Source organism: Tarenaya hassleriana, unplaced genomic scaffold, assembly GCF_000463585.1.
Source record: "Tarenaya hassleriana unplaced genomic scaffold, ASM46358v1 Cleome20, whole genome shotgun sequence".
Taxonomy (NCBI): domain Eukaryota; kingdom Viridiplantae; phylum Streptophyta; class Magnoliopsida; order Brassicales; family Cleomaceae; genus Tarenaya; species Tarenaya hassleriana.
Genome location: NW_010965373.1, coordinates 986,396 through 1,003,248, shown reverse-complemented (window position 1 = coordinate 1,003,248; position 16,853 = coordinate 986,396). Strand labels below are relative to the sequence as shown.

General features: G+C 38.8%; 4 protein-coding genes across 5 annotated transcripts in view; all 4 read right to left on the bottom strand.

Moving 5' to 3' along the window:
• LOC104813624 (omega-hydroxypalmitate O-feruloyl transferase-like) overlaps window positions 1–180 on the bottom strand; it is a 1,974-nt gene extending 1,794 nt beyond the window's left edge. Inside the window, exon 1 of the mRNA XM_010541294.1 lies at window positions 5–180. Coding sequence (XP_010539596.1) covers window positions 5–150 — 146 coding nt within the window. The 5' untranslated portion in view covers window positions 151–180. The remainder of the gene's footprint in view (window positions 1–4) is intronic.
• Window positions 181–1,243: 1,063 nt separating this feature from the next.
• Window positions 1,244–3,873, bottom strand: LOC104813623 (shikimate O-hydroxycinnamoyltransferase-like). The gene is made up of 2 exons (XM_010541293.1): window positions 3,435–3,873; window positions 1,244–2,376 (listed from the first exon to the last, which is right to left on the bottom strand). The coding sequence occupies exons 1-2, from the start codon at window positions 3,831–3,833 to the stop codon at window positions 1,402–1,404; spliced, it is 1,374 nt and encodes a 457-aa protein (XP_010539595.1). The 5' UTR covers window positions 3,834–3,873; the 3' UTR covers window positions 1,244–1,401.
• Window positions 3,874–6,996: 3,123 nt separating this feature from the next.
• Window positions 6,997–10,690, bottom strand: LOC104813622. The gene is made up of 13 exons (XM_010541292.2): window positions 9,793–10,690; window positions 9,443–9,655; window positions 9,036–9,240; window positions 8,819–8,894; window positions 8,529–8,664; window positions 8,319–8,423; window positions 8,135–8,215; window positions 7,922–8,011; window positions 7,726–7,791; window positions 7,570–7,626; window positions 7,398–7,475; window positions 7,239–7,286; window positions 6,997–7,120 (listed from the first exon to the last, which is right to left on the bottom strand). Exons 1-13 carry the CDS (start codon window positions 10,366–10,368, stop codon window positions 7,049–7,051), a joined length of 1,803 nt encoding a protein of 600 aa, XP_010539594.1. The 5' UTR covers window positions 10,369–10,690; the 3' UTR covers window positions 6,997–7,048.
• A 292-nt stretch (window positions 10,691–10,982) lies between these two features.
• Window positions 10,983–16,853, bottom strand: part of LOC104813621 (histone acetyltransferase HAC1-like) — a 9,665-nt gene continuing 3,794 nt past the window's right edge. For both annotated transcript variants that reach the window (XM_010541291.2, XM_010541290.2), the window contains exons 8-19: window positions 15,532–16,853; window positions 15,008–15,304; window positions 14,630–14,908; window positions 14,342–14,470; window positions 14,016–14,216; window positions 13,791–13,933; window positions 13,389–13,701; window positions 13,110–13,249; window positions 12,792–12,870; window positions 12,266–12,658; window positions 11,954–12,171; window positions 10,983–11,722 (exon numbers count right to left, since the gene is read on the bottom strand). In XM_010541291.2, coding sequence (XP_010539593.1) covers window positions 11,608–11,722; window positions 11,954–12,171; window positions 12,266–12,658; window positions 12,792–12,870; window positions 13,110–13,249; window positions 13,389–13,701; window positions 13,791–13,933; window positions 14,016–14,216; window positions 14,342–14,470; window positions 14,630–14,908; window positions 15,008–15,304; window positions 15,532–16,853 — 3,629 coding nt within the window. In that variant the 3' untranslated portion in view covers window positions 10,983–11,607. The remainder of the gene's footprint in view (window positions 11,723–11,953; window positions 12,172–12,265; window positions 12,659–12,791; window positions 12,871–13,109; window positions 13,250–13,388; window positions 13,702–13,790; window positions 13,934–14,015; window positions 14,217–14,341; window positions 14,471–14,629; window positions 14,909–15,007; window positions 15,305–15,531) is intronic.

Sequence of the window (16,853 nt, the reverse complement as noted above, 5' to 3'; positions counted from 1 at the left end):
GAAGCAAACGCTAACGGCGAGTGGCGGGAGGAGGGGGTCGAGGTTCGAGAGCGCCAGCCAATGCTCCTGAAGCGGCAGAAGCGCCGTGACGACGTCTTTCCTCACGGTGGTCACGTGGAAAGCACGTGATTCCTCCGCCGCAATACCCATGGCCGATATGTTGTGTTTGAGGAGAAAGAGGGGGTTAGTGATGTGGGAGAATGTGGATGCCCTTTGGGGGGGGAATTTATAGGAGAGAATTAGGTGAAGTAGCTACTGAGAAATTTATTTAATAAAAAAAATGATCAGTGGAATACGATATGTGGTCTATATATAGTATATACGATGAATCTCAAAATAAATAAATTAATCCGATATTCTAGTTTATTTATTTTACCAACTTAGGACAGTTACTTTCATTTATTGGAATCATTTTCACCTTCCTTCATGCATCAAACTCACCTACGGATATTCATCTAAATTTTTTCGATTTAAAAATATAGTTAGATCGAAAATCTATTTTAATAATACACAATTTTAATGGTAACGTATTTATTAATACGTGATTAGAAATATAAAAACATATTCTCGTTTACTTGATCATCTTCATGAAGTGATCAAGGGAATCATTTTTTTTTAAAGTCTACTTGCGAGGTTAATAAACCGGATGTATTTTATGTCCATGAGGCCAGATGTCTGTCGGAACGAAATGACGAAAACAATAACAATTTCAAAATGGAATTTTTAATTAAAAAAAAAGTTTGAAATTGAGCTGTACATCCAATCATCTGTCCCGTGGGAGATATTTGGATCGCTACTATACGCAATCAAACGTATAAAATTCTCCATCCACCCACGTATAAATATACGATATTCAATGGGTTTAAGATCATATGATGTAATCATGTGATTTGGGTCGGAGATGATATCGTATATTGAGTCTGTAGAGAATTCCATATGGACTAAATAACTTTTTTTTTTTTTATCGATTTTAATAAAATACAATTTTTTTTGTACAACTCATAAATTCTAAACAAATACTAACCAAACCAAACAAAATTAACCTGTTTTACTCTCTAATCTACCCTGGGATTAGCACAAATCAAACCAAACGACTTATCAAACACAAGTCGAGCAACCAACTAACCAAAACCCGCCATATACACATGTTACCAAACCAAACCGAAGCAAACCGGACATGACCAAACGAAACCGGATACAAAAATGACTTCCTTTTTAATGGCCATTAACGTACAAAGAGACAAAGAAACAATCAGCCTGAAGAGAAATAGAAATGGTACACAATACGAGGGCAAAAAAAAAAACAAGAGAGAACACGCGTGTTTTAATGCTGTAATGAAACACTTCAAATTATTAAGTAATCTTTTTTTTTTTGGTAAAATATTATTAAGTAATCTTTAATTAATCGGCGGAGTTTATGTTGAGATAATCACTGTTAATGGGCTTAAACACGTGAGGAGCCTCTTCCTCGACGAACTTCAACTGTCCTTTCTTGAGATGCAAGTAAACGATCCAGTCTCCGTTCCCGGTCGGGCTCGGCGTCGGCATGACGTAGCCGGTCCGACCGCCCCACGGGAAATGGTACGATCCGAAAACCGGTGGGCCCCACCCGAAATCCACTCCGGTCACGGGAAAACCTCTCCCGGAGGAGACCACAAACGCCGGCCCCTCATTCGGACCGGTGCAGTAGACGGCAGCCACCGCGGGTACCGGTCGGTGAGTTTCGACCCAATCGATCAGATTCAAGAAATGGTCTTTCGTCGTCGCTTCTTTCAAGAACTCGTGAACCTCATCCGCGACCCAAGACAGTGGCTTTTCGATCAAGTCGCTGATTCTCTGCCCGCCAAACGGAACCGAGAGAACATTCCCGAAATATGTCTCCATCACATTTTCTTTCTCACCAGTTTCTTGGCCCGCAAGTCTTCTCCTTCCATCGACAACCACTCCAAGTTTCGATATGATCGTGCTCTGATCGTTTCCTGCGTGTTTCGCCAGGAGTTTCCATAGAAAAGCACTGAAGGATTCGATCTTAGTCCTCCTAGTACAACTGCCCGAACTGGCCATTCTCTGGAGATCGTCCAACACATCGGATTCGATGTAATAAATACGGCTCGTAAGAGCGTGATCTTGGTCGCAAGTTTCTTGAGGAGGAGGCAGGGAAGTAAGGGGAATGAAGAGTCGATCTATCGAGGAGTCGACGAGCAAAGGTCGTCTAGGGTTAAGCAGCGATCTCCGGAAAGATGGGACCAAAGAGATCGGTTCAGATCGAGAAATCTGAGACCAGGACACGAGAAACATGTTCGTCGAGTAAGCATCCGCCACGCGATGATCAAATGTCAACCCCACGGCTATGCTCCCACACTTCAGCTCAGTTACCTTTGAGAACACTTTTATTTTAAGAACGAAACAGAAACAAAAAAATATATATATATTACAAAAAACATAATTGTATTCTTTGGGTTCTGAAAATATATGATAGATTGATTAATATCATTTATAAAATTCTAGCCCGTGATTAATAAACGTTTCAACTGAAGTTCTGTTTTTATATCGAGATTTTTGGACCAACCAATATTTTTATATAAAGACACCATATGATGAATATTTAGTCTCGCTCCACCGTTCATTTGATTTCATGCAGCAACACTCGAAAAACCCTTTCAAACTTTTTTCCCACATACGGCAGCCTTAATTTGTAAGTTTTTTTATTTAAATTTTTTTTTTGTTTGCATGGTATTACACGTTACCATATATATTCGTTGGGAAGCATATTCATAGCCCAATAGAATAATAATATACGGACGTGTCCCGGACACGCGACAAGGATCTTCCCTTTTCGGACAGTACCTATAAATAATTTTATATTGTCATATTTAAATATTTGTACGTAACCTATTGGAAACAGCGAATGCACTAGCCAACCTACTAATCTCTATAATCATTTCACTACTAACTCGAAGGATTAATACGTAAAAACCTCCTAATTTCAAACTGTTGACTCATGGAAAATTGACTCTTTAACTTCTATTTTTAGGGTTCATCCCTTAGACGACAATTGTTATTAATTTATAATAATTTGTACGTAAACTATATCTACCGTGTAAATTATTATGTTAAAAACGGCTTGTTTTGCTTTTTCTTTTGCCGATTATCATACGAATTTCACAGTTTAAATTATTTAATGATATGTAGTCGAATTTAACGGTCCGAATATGATCGAATGCTTCCATTAATTGGATACCCCAAGAATTCACTAGTATCCTACGTGGCTTTGCACCTTCATTTTGGTTTTGTCGGTCCAACTATCCATAGTCTGAATGTTATTCACGATTACGTTATTGCAATAATATAGTTAGGATGGTTATTTATCCACGTTCGATGTTATCTTTCACATTAACACAATTTTTATTTTTATTTTGGCATATAACTTTTACCTGAACGGAAATGACCCCACGACGCTTCTTGGGAACAAACATAGCAATACTCTCATCGGGATCATAGAAGTTGAGCTCCCGGAGTGCCATGTCAGCAAAGCCCTCGACGAAATCGACTCCACGGTTGTTGCAGAGGAGCTCGGGTTCGCCGGCAGGACTGGTCACTACTTCGCCGGCGAAGGCGTAGAAAGTGACGAGAGCCTCGGCCAAGGCCTCCTTTAGGGTTTTGGCTATGGAGATGAAGCTTTCTTTCTTAGTGACGTCGTGAGGCGGTTTCTTGTAGAACAAGCAAACGTTCACGTCGAGCGGTGGCAAGAGGAGGTCAAGGTTAGAGAGCGGCAGCCAATGCTCTTGGATCGGTAGGGCTGCAGCCACCACGTCTCCGGTCGCACCACCCATGTCAGCGTTGGTTTTAGAGAGAGAGAGAGAGAGAGAGAGGTGGCGGAGAGATTGAATGGAGGAGAATTTATAGGGATACTTTAGGTGACATAAGGGTGGATTTTTGTTTAGGTTTGGTTTGGGTTTTAATATTTTGGGTTTTTAAAAGTTTAGAAAAAACTAAATTCATTCGATTTTTTTATCTCATGGAAGATATGTTGATTCTCGATTCGATTTTTTAATCCGTATTTAATTAGGTTTTAAAAAATCATACCAATACAATTATTAGGTCAAAATTTGGTTTTATATATATATATATATATGATTTTACTGAAGAGAATGTTAATTTCCACTACTATTGGGCTGTACATGCACAAGAAGCTTTCAAAGTCGGCAATATATATTTATGGAAACTACGGGAAATCGTATATACTATATTAGGTATGCACGACTTCTTAATAATTGCTTACTCTGGGTCAAATTCCATACTAATTATAGCCACGATACTAGACCATATATGTTTTCAATAAAACGAAAATACTTATATATACATATAACGGATCCACGTTAAATGGAGTGGAGTCATAGGTCTCCGTTTAATTAACTAAAAAATAACTATTTTTTATAATTTTTTGTAAAATTATAAGTAAATTATCAAATATCCCTAGAAATAAAACTTTCCTATAAAATTATATGTATAAAATTATTGCGCTCTTATAAATTTTTCTGGGTTCGTTACTACATATATATATTTCTACTTGGATTTAATATTCAGTTATATATTAGGTTCCACGTCTTGTTACTTCCATTGGATCTTTAATCGTGTTTACGTGTCCATTTCCCTATTGCATTCTGTTTTAGAATTATATAATGTTTGGGGGTTGACCCTTTCATTCAAATAAACAAAATACAACCAACCATTTATCGGTCTACATATATATATATATATATATATATGTCAAATAAATAATACAAAATATATAACCAACTGGGAATCTTTGACATGGTAAAAGTATTTGCTAAAAATATATATTCTGACCAGAATCCACCAAAAGGATATAAAAGAACGTGACACTTGGCACATCCAACGAGTAAATTACGACCCAAGCACAGTTGTAATTGAATAAGCATGTAAGTAGAAGATAACGTATAAGCCATTCAAGATTGAATTCGAGAACGAACATATATATATATATATATATATATTTATAATCCGGAAGATAACTGGACTTTTGGTTCAATTACATCTCTAAGATAATCAGAGAAGTTCAGCTCAATATCTCTCTCCACGTTTGGATTTGAACTCATCATAAAGAACATATTTTACATATTATCTTATTATTAGATCACCCAAATTTGAGATATATATATATATATATATATATATGAAAGTCCTCATATATGACTTTATATGCCTTAGAATATTGCAATTTAGAAGAAAGAGATTGCCCAACAATTATAGGAATAAAATAAAGCAGCTTATTTATCTTACGCTCCACTTGGCATCAATCAAACATATCCGATATAGTTTTATGATTTTTATCAAAACCGTGTACGATGTGCAAAGGATAACAATTTCTCTTTAAAAGAAATCGCAAATTCAGGATTTAAAAATCTCTTAATCTGATTTAACAGTGTAACTAACTGATCTGAGGGCTGATAATTTCAGCAGTTGTGCTTACGTGTCTTCTGCCAGATATGTCGCGAGAGACTTCCACAGTCAAATACAAAACTGGGATGGCATTTTAGTAATAAAAGGAATATCTCATATTATTATTGAAATAGGAAGAAAATATGGAGATTTGATATGATTGATAATAATTAAAGGCATTATATCAATTAAGAATAAAATATATATCGTATCAATTATATTTTGTCTTATTTATTTCTTTCGTATCTTTATTTCCTTGTTTCTTTCCATAGCTTTTCCTATAAATGTATAGAATATTTTCATTGTAATATAACAAGAAGAAGAGATGTAACAATAAAAGTGTTTCCGTTCTTTTATCTTTTGTTCTTTCTTTCTAATTTAATTTCCGCATTTTATTTTTCAATATGGTATCAGAGCAGCGTTGCGATCTGAACTATATGTTTCTCTTTTTCTAATTTTCTAATATCTTCTTTCTTTTGCGTTTTGAATATCCAAATCGTTCAAAGAGGAGTAAAAAAACCAGATTCAAAGCTAAAAAACTCTAAGATCAAGCAAGATGCTATGACAAAAAGAGTTAAAGCTAGATTTTTAAAGTCAAGCGAAGTGATTTGAAAAAAGTTAGTACTCTCTAAATGAATGAAATTTGGTGTCTATGGATTGTTCTAAAATCAGTGAAGTTTTTCATCATTTTGTTTTATCTTCAAGATTGATTTTTGAATTCTCTCAAAATCAATATTGAGGGGAATGTTGAAATAGGAAGAAAATATGGAGATTTGATATGATTAATAATAATTAAAAGCATTATATCAATTAAGAATAAAATATATATCGTATCAATTATATTTTGTCTTATTTATTTCTTTCGTATCTTTATTTCCTTGTTTTTTTCCATAGCTTTTCCTATAAATGTATGGAATATTTTCATTGTAATATAACAAGAAGAAGAGATGTAGTAATAAAAGTGTTTCCGTTCTTTTATCTTTTGTTCTTTCTTTCTAATTTAATTTCCATATTTCATTTTTCAATAATTATATCTACCGTCAAATTATTATACAAATTTTTAAATTTTCCCTTAAAAAAATACGCAAAGTTATCCAATTAAAATAATGGATTTAACTTTTAAAAATACCGCTGCTCGGGGCGGTTCAAGTCAAAGAGCCCATTACTTACTACAAGGCTCAATATATCACCTGATGGGCCATTTCTTGACCCAATAGGGCTTTAATGAGATTAAACTTAACACGTGTCGGTACAAGAAAGACACACGTGTCCATCTTCCACCTAATAATGTTCCCGCCAGCCACCATTTTCCCGGGAAACAAACAGACCTGGGAAACAAGATTCTCTGTTTTGTAACACTAATTTTGATCTTCGAGCGACCCCAAAAAGAAGAAGAAATTCTTTATCAATCAATCAAACAAATATAGTTTCCGTTTATATAAAAATCACAAGGAAATTGTTTATTAATACAATTCATATTTCAAACCAAAAAAACTGTATAGTCTCATCAAGTGATATAAGAATATATGTGTGTATAGGAAAGATACGAACATGGATGAAGAAACACACGAAGTGTGTATAGTGGTCATGTATTTTTCTCGAGGACGGACAGCGCGGGAGTGAGATAGTTGTTCGCCTTGTCCGGCAAATGAGCAACCTTTGCATTAAAAAAACACAGAAACAAAAAAACCCGAATCGAAAATGATCAGAAGATGATGAAAAGAACTTAAAACCGAATCGAATCGAATCCAAGAACAAGCGGTTTTTTCTGTTACCAGTTCGTAGAGCTCTCTTCCTTGCTCAGCAACGTACTCGTGGCAAACCTGGAAATAAAAGTCCGATCCTTTCGTTAGGGTAAATTTTCATGTCTGGGTTGATGCAAATTTTCTCGGCAGCCAAACAGAGGGAGGAAAACGTTTTTCTCGGAAACTCACGTCGAAGCTCTTGTTTCTCGCTGTCGAGTCATGCAATGCTTTCACGCATATATCAGCCACATCTGCACAGCTAATGCCCTGAAAAAAACCAAGAACATGCATTAGATTTGTCGGAATCAGACTGAGATTCCTACGGTAACATGAATTTTAGGAGATTTGGTCATGAACCCACCTGAGAAATCCGGTTTCCTTGATCGAAGATTAGAGCTCGCTGTCCTCCTGGCTCCTCCTGTAAGAACATCATTTGGTAATGTAATCAATTTTCCAGTTTCACAGTTGAACTTCTTCATGTCCTGGACGAATACGAATGCATGTTTATTATCCTCACCTTCAAGGGACCTGGTCGAATGATCGTGTAGCCGAGTCCCGATCTTCTCAGAGAATCTTCCCCGGCCTGAAGGAACGGAAAATCGAATCTCAGATCCCATAATCAAATTGTGTCTGCAAAATAATCTTTCTACTACTTTCCTAGGTGATTATGATTCTTTCAGGGTTTACAGAGAGGAAGAAGTAGAAAAACTTACCCTCTTGGCTTTTAGAACTTGCTCCCTTCTGTTCGGTTCTACTCCGGATCCAGTGCACGATACCAAAACAAAATCGGTTTCCTGACCCGTCTGCATAAATTCGATACGGATTTGTACCTTTCCTCATAAACTGGATACTGATTTGGACCTTTCCTCTTTCTCTTCACCAAATGGCCACAGTTTTTATAAAAAAAAGGAGGAAAAATTACTCACCGGTAAAGCTTTTACGTACTCTAAAAAGAGGGAAAAGCTTCTAAGATCTTGTTTAGCACCCGCAGGTCCTTCAATGGGCCTCTGGAAAAGGAAAACTAACAGAATTGATAAACTTCTGAACCCGAGGAACGAGTATTTCCAGTTACAATCAAACTAAACAAGCCACTGAAAAGAGTGAACAAACCTGTCTTCGAGGCTCAAAGCGTATTGTCAACGTGTGAACAAGAAATGGATCTAATGGTGGATCATCAGGTTTAACGGGCCGAAAAGCCGAAAAGGGTACTCTTACCTGCAAAGAATTGAGGTTTTCAGCCAAGGAAAAAGTAAGCGAAATAGCGATCAATATGATATATGTAGAGGCGAGTGCATTGTTTGGCCAGACGTCTTTTCATACCCGACAAAATCCTGCTTTCGTGCTGATCCTTGCGAAATACAGTTTGCTCTGAGACATATCTGCTGAGGGGCCGGCTTCAAGGATTAAGACATAAGATCTTCCATTCCCACCAACAGAGAGGACTAAACCTTCATACCTATCCCTCAAAAGTATCAAGCTTTGTACCATAAGTATCCGCAAAAAAAAACACACACAAAGAAAAGCAAAGAAAATACATATCTAAACCCGTAGTTTTGTATGAAACTACGTATCTAAACTTCCGTTAACAATACATAGATTCCACACAGTACCTGTCGAGAGTGCTTCCGAGGGGAAAAGAGAGCTTTTTCGACAATTCAATGTATCCTCCTCTAGTGAAGACATAACCTGCAATCAAAACCAAGAAATCCCGGGCCATAATCAGTACACATTGATCCTTCTGTATTTTATGTACCTAGAAACAATGTAAAAGAACCAGATTTCTTTTCGAGAAATCTCGGGCCATGATCAGTTCATAAGATAATTTACCTGAGAAAAGGGCCTGCCCTGATTCTGTAAACTCAAACTTAGCATCCATTCCACCATCATATTTGGAAGCAACGGTATCTTGGAAATAAGTTCCTTGCCGGACTTCCCACCCGTCAAGCGACTCGGCTGATTTGAACTTTGCGAGCAGAAGCTTGCTCTTACTGCTTTTACCCGCCCGTAGTTGCGCCATTCTATTATTGTAATCCTGCAAGATTTTCAACACTTAAAAAAACATGCTCAACGAAAAGCTAACAGACAGAGGAGCATGCAACACATTTGAGAATCACAAACAGATCTTTACAAGATCAGTAATGGAATCATATAAGTTTCAGGTCACTATATATAGTTTCAACTTAACCGGGCCAAACCAAAGTTTCTGGATTTGAATGTAACAAAAAGCTTTTCACCTGAAATGCTTTCGTAAGGTTGTAAACGCCTTGATGATCAACACGGACAAGGTCAGCAGTGACAGTGGACCGAGCAGTGGCACAGTAGATGATCTTATTACATCCTTCAATGGCGGATTTAAGCGTGGATGGTTCACCCACGTCCCCGACCACAACCTCCACTGACCTCGGCAACATACTCATCACTTCCTCATCTGCTTTTCTTACCAGAGCCTACACAAATCCAACCACGTTTATAACCATAGCCGCAAATGCCAAACTCTGTAGCGAAATCGGTAAGAATCATAGGAATGCATGAACAATGCAAGTTGGAATGATTCAATTCTGTAAACATTGAGTAAAGACGAAACCTTGACAGTGTAGCCACGGAGCATGAGTTTACGGACGACGATACGGCCGATGCGACTGGTGGCTCCGACGACTAAAACGGTGACGTTTTGAGCTCCGGGGACGGCGAATTCGCACATGGGTCCTTCCCTTATGAGCAAACTGTCGAACACCTCCTGATCATCGGGTCTTGTCGTTCTCGAAATCTGACCCAACCCGGAGAATTTTCGCCATACTTCGTCAAAAATCTGACGAGATCGCCGTCCCAGACCCACCGGATTCACATCATCCAGGTTCAGTTGCGGGGGAGCCGGCGACGGAGCCGCCGCGTCCTGTTTCTCCTCCACCGTCGTGTCTTCTTCCCCTGATTTTGTGGCGGTTCCGGGTCTGGTCCTGTTCCTCTTTCCGCGACGGTCCTTATTGGAGGACGAGGAAGACGACGGAGGAGGAGAAGATTGAGCCCTAGGGATTGTGAATTGGGATCGATCGCCTGAAACCCACCTCGGGATTCGGGAGTTGATGCCGAAAATGTTGCCAAAATTGGAACTTAGTAGTCTCGCATCAGTAGCCATGTTGCTGCCAACTATGCCACCCACCATTGTTGAACTCTATTCAAGCTTCTCCCTGAAAAAAAAAATCAAATACCAGTACTTCTCATGCAATGTAAATATTAGAAGCCAAGACGCATTCCTTCCATTGGTTCCACACAAATATTGGATTAATCCCAGAAATATATTTCCGATGCGCGTATATATGACATGTCAACGGGAAGCTTTTGGTTGGTTGTGGATATGGATAATGGGAAAGGGATTTCAAGAAAATGAGTTTTGCAAAATCTGTGAAAAAATTTCGAGAAATCAAAGAATAAGAAATGGATGGAAGGAGGAAGTTGACGCATCGGAACAAGGAGAGGGGAAAAGAGACAAAGGGAAGAGGAGAAAGGAAGACCACACAACCTTTATGTTTGTGTTTTCAGACAGTGAAGTAACATGAGCCACTTAACTTGCCACGTTTTCCCTCGCTTTCCCTCATCCTTTTTCCATTTTATTAAATTCCATTATTATTATTATTATTATTAAATAGGAACATTACAAGCAGTACTTATTTTGCAACCTCCACCATGAAAGGAGGAAGAACTTTACAGACAAGCCATCCAAACTGTGTAAAAAAATAAAATCTAAGCGAATTGATAAATCATATATTTGAAGTGAAATATGCGATAATATACCAAAATAGCAATAAAGAGATGAGAGATTAAAAAAAAATACACAAAGGAAATGATGAATGATCTTCCCTCTTTTACTTTACTTGCAAGAAAAGTAACGTTGAATACCCTCTGACCTTGCCACCCAAAAAGAAATAGCATTTTACAAAATACAGTACACTAAGGAAACCCAGAGAGAGAGAGAGAGACTGCATAAATCAAAGAATCACCAACCAGATCAAGCTACTGAACTGAGTTTGGAACCTGATCATGCATTGTTAGTAATGGCACCTGCGAAGAAGAAGATGATGAGTCTCTCTCTTGTGCTTCTTTTGATAACACCCGAAGCGAGAAATCCTCCAAAACCATTCTGGTTTTTGTTCCATAGCTTGAGAATAAATCATCATCTCTCCCCGACCCGTGAATGTTGAAACAGTAACCTAAGTTATCGTGGGCATGCTTTCCCGTTTTCTGGCCTCTTTCTCCGGTATAACTTGCCGGGGTTCGCCCTTCTTTCCGTGGAGTATGACTTCGATGAGACCGTCTTCATCATCTTCATGACATACCCTTTTGAAGAGATTCACTTTTTTGCTTTGATCCCAACCCGGAATGAAATGATATATGTCCAATGTCATCAGCTGGAGCTCCCAGCGACTTCTGCAGCTCTTTGTCTCATCATCTCCATCACGGCAGCTCTTCGCCGTGAATCTGATTGCTGCTGTAACCTTCTCAGATGCTCCTTCAGATCTCTGCTCAAACAACAATTTTCACAAATGATCAAACACAAAAACATGTGTACCGAATGTTCGCCATCTAAATCAAATGTTTACATATTTCATGTACAGCAGTTCATCCATGACACGAGACGAGATAAATCATTAACTTGAGGAAACAAGGAGGAGGCATTTCCGATTATGTTGAGATAGAATCTATCGAAGCAGAAAAAAAAAGGATAAGGAGGTTGATGAAGGTTTTATTACCTGCAACGAGGGACATGACAGGCGGATTCTTTGCAGGCCCGAGCATGGAGTTGCAGGAGATACCACATTTTCTTGCAAAGAACACAACCTCCTGAAGCACGTACTTTGCATTGTATACCATGTCTGAATAGCCCCTTCACTTTCCGGCAGTTTGGATATTGGCAAAGTGGGGAACGGCATTGTGATGCATGTACCAGAAGATCGAGCATTTTCCTAAGCTGCAGTTTAATTAAAAAAAATAATGTTAAAACAATAACAGAGAATGGGAACAATACTAAAGACAGCAAGCAAGACAAAAAAACATCAAAATACCTGCAAGACCCGCAATTGCCTAGCTTCTTTGTTCTGAGCGTTTTGATCAGCAAGAGATGGATGGTTTGTCAGCTTATGAGGATGATTAATTCCGCCATCTTTGTTGTAACAGACGTTACACACGTCATAGTCAGGGCAAACCTCACATCTCCAGCCTTGACCAGCTTCGATATCGAGGTGACAGACAACGCAAGTCATGACAAAGGCAGGAGCAGTCGGATTATGTAAATGATAAAGAACCATCATCGAAGAATGTTTTGCCCGCCTCAGTGTATCATACTGATAATGGTTTCCTTGACAAAGACTGAGGAATGCTTGCCTTGTATCAAAAAACTCGCTTTCAAGTATCTCATCTTTGTCCTTGGTATCTGCAAGAACACCGGTAATCTCAACCTGCAAAATGAAATACCGACATATAATGAGAAACGGCGGAATAAAGCCATAAGCCGGTTTAGTGACAGATAAAACTAAAAGTCAGAGAAATTTTCTCAAATCATTTAACCAAAAACAAGCACAAGAAACTCACACGATACAGTGTGTGTTTATCCTTGTGATTAATAGGATGTCTTTCTCTGTCCTCGCGTTTCTGTTCCAAGTCATAGCACCTGAAAGGTAGATGAAAATTCAGCTACTGTAGAGTTCTAACAGGAAATAGGACATGTATAATGACAATCCGTCAAGCATCTGCAGAGTTCTAAGTTCTAACACATTTAGTCTCGTCTGTCACCTTCCATTGTTTATGAATAAAAGATACAACCTCAGTTTCGACGTCACATAGACAAGTCATGTAAACAGGCGCTAAAAAAATCCACCAATAAGTAAAACGTAATGGAAGAATTCTTACTTATCGCATATCTGGAAATTTTTGCACTGGCTGCAGACCCAACGGTTTCCAGATACCATCAGTACACAACAATGAGTGCAACAATGCTGCAAGTGAACCATGATAAAATCTTCCTTCATCGGGTAAATGGTCTCACCGAGCTGTAACAAACCAGGCGAGTAAAATTAAAGGAAAAACGACAAATTTAGCAAAAGAAGCAGCAAAAATAAAAAAAATAAAAGGATAAAACAACTTTGCAAATCTACACGGAAAGGAATAACCGATAGAATGAACAATTACTTTATGCATTAATAACACATCCTTGGATGCATTTCCAGAAAGATCAGACTGCCCAGATGCTTTTAGAGCCCTTTTTGTGATGGTTTTCTTGAGTGTTCCTTTCTTATTGCCCTTTTTGCCATCATCTTCTTGGCTCATTTGGTGTATAAGATCCTCGGCGGCACCTGGCCAGTAGTCACCATCAAAATATGGGAGCCTAGCCGCTGTAACCTTAGCTCTACATTCACCGGTTTGAATGAAAAAATGATCATATAGATTTGTGGTTTCCACAACAATGCTATCCTTTGCAGCTTTCCTTAACATTGCTAAGTACCTGATAAGAACAAAAGCAATAGGAGGATGTAAAAAATTACACATATTATATAAGTAAAAAGTATATGAACAAAAGAAAACTGGACTGACCACTCTCGTAATTTGTCAGACTTTGGTGTCTTCTGAATTTCGGGATGACAATATAGGATATAGTCCTCTCCCTTCAAAGGGGGGCAAGCCCATATGTAACAGCTAGTAAAACCACGCAACTTGCAGTATTCAAGGTATCCAATCTGAAAACAGGATCGATCCTCACCACCGGAAAACTCCAGATAATGTAGAAACCCGAATGGATTTATAAAGACCAGGACTTACCAGAATTTCGTGGTAAACAAAAGTACGAAGAGCCTCCCCACTAACAGCTTTAATGTCAGGTCTGAAGTACTTTACAGAATCCAAATATGATAGATAAACACGGCGTTGATTGGGGAATGAAGATTCAGATCCAAATTCTTGGACATACATTCCAAACAAGCAGACTTCTACACCTTCAATCTTCTGGAACAACAGAACTACCTGGCAAAATAAACGAGAAGCTGAAAATTGTCATGCATAATGTAAATAGATGGAATCTGGGGGAGAAAAAAGATTGCATAGGTACAACATAAAAGATACAAGTAAGCGCACATGATCATTCTCACCTTGGACTTGTATGGAAATTCTGTTGGATAATTATCTTCCCGAAAAATTTCAAGGAAGCGGGATTTGACTTCCAGCTTCTTGTCAACAGATGAAACAACTCTAACCACAAGGGCTTCAGCAGTAGGAATCTGTCAGTCAGTCCAACAAAACGATGAGAATCGATAAGAAGGCCACAGCCAACAGTTTTCTATTATCAAAGCCCTTTAGCAAACCAAAATAGATGAATAATGGCAAGTGATATATCATATCAACAGCATAAAACCTTCAAAGTTACATCAACGGATTACCTCATCATAACTTTTCCCTTGAACCCTGGCTCTCTCCATTCTTTCCTGCTTTAATCTCCTAAATAACCGGTGCTCTATATGGTCACTGAGTATTGTGCTAGGCAGATCTTTTGCTCCAAGAACAGCGCTCAGAGGTAAAGGCTTTCTCTCACCGCGTTCCACCTCTGCAATATAGCAATACGGGCAGGTATATTCAGCCTGGCCCCCATCATTCCGTCGCCCATTAAACAAAGCACAGATTTGATGCTGCCAGGCTTCACATTTATCACATTGGACCCACTGCACGTAATCACAAAGAGAAAAAACGAAACAAGGAAATATTCAGAAACACATATATAAACGAAGTCAAAGACACTACAACCGATTGAACATGCTTACCCATTCTTCAGTCTCTTCATCATTTTTCTTTTTCTCGAGTCTGGCCTTAGGTATAGTTGTCCCTTCCGCCAGTATGGTGTCTCCACGGGAATCATTATAACAGGGAATGCAAAAGCAATGACGAGTGTCACCAGCTCCGACAGTGTAGTAATTGGCATTTCTCTTGATACGGCTACCACAAGGGGTACAATAAATAGGTGGTGGCTCAAAGGTAAGCTTCTCCACTGCACATAATTGGCAAGAATTCTCACTCATTGAATGCTCCATCGCCTGATTCTTTTCTGCTTTGGCTTTACTCTGCACAGACACCAAAATAAAAGGACAACGGATTTATCAACAATCAATAACTTGGAAACATTACGGATGAGCAAGTTTCGAGAAACAACTCAATCAAGCTTATATCAGTAGTTAATATTATCCTTTTACATGAAAGTGGATTAAATAAAAAAGAAAGCAACGCCCATAAACAGCACACATAAAGAATGAGCACTAAATACATGTTCCAAATAAAAGAAATTGCAAACCTGGCCAACCCACTGTCGAAGACCACGAATATGTTCCTTTACTTGCTCCGGAGTGAACAATTCAGTTAGCGAAACCCCCTTTATCTTTGGTTTTCCAGACTTTGATGCAGGTTCAGGAGACTCCACCAGATTTTCTTTCTTAGGTGCTACAGTTTCCTTCTCAGTTTTGGTAACTTCTTGCTTCAGTGATCCAACAGGCTTGTCATGTTTAACAGGTTCACTGACAAGCCTTTGCTTGGGAATATTCTCAGTGATACCGCATTTTGTCTCTTTGAGACCAGGTCCTGCTTGAACAGGAACATCAGGAACTTCAACTTTCACTTCCAAGGTCTCAGGCTTCGATGGTGCACATACATCGTTAGGCCTGTAATCCATTCTCTCAGCATCATGCGAGGCTTGTGCCTCTCTTACAGCAAGAACTGAGCTTTTGCAATTTTGTGTTTCAGAAGCAACAGGTTGAGAAGACTGCTCTACCTTCAATCGTTTTAATGAAGGTTGCAGATTGTCTGAGATATCAGCACTAGGTGAAGTAGCAGAAATTGATCCAGCAGATACATGTCCTGAATCATTTGATATTCCACCTACGTTTACAGTGACTGCTGCTCCGTTTCCATTTCTTAAACGGGCAACGACACGTGCATTTGCCTGATGCTGCAAGTAGGTTTTCACAGGAATACAGACAGGGCACCGGGAATCCTTGCAATTCTTGTGGTGATTAATCAATGACTTTGAGGAATGGCAACGAGGATACTGGCATCGAGATACATTACAACTATCCATGTGTCTCCATAACTCCTGAACAGTAATGCAGTTCTTGTCTGGGCACTTCCCTTCAGACGCTTTGCAGGAGCGTGCATGACGCAGAAATAGGAGCCATCTCTTTTGATTTTTGAACCTGGGATCTTGATTTATGCTTCCATATCTACATGTGGGACCACTAGGATTTTGTGAATTGTGAGATTCAGATGCAGTACCAGAAGCATTGCCTTGTCCAACAATGGACCCTTCCGAAAACAGATTGTTGGGTCGAGCTTCATCCATTCCGGACGTTCTTTGACGAAAATCCTCAAGAATATGTCGTTCATTCGACATACTACAAGACACCTGACCATTTTCTTGTGACTGGGAATGCCACTGACCCTGCATACCTGATTCTGATTTTTGTGGAACTGGAAGGTTGCTAAAACTGTTAATAGAGTCTGAGCCCATATTCTGTGGATGCAACATCGGCTGAACATGTTGTGTACTTTGAGGAAGAGATATGCGAATATCATTCTGACTTGTTGAAACAGAGAGAAGCTGAGTACCAGCAGGACGCTCTT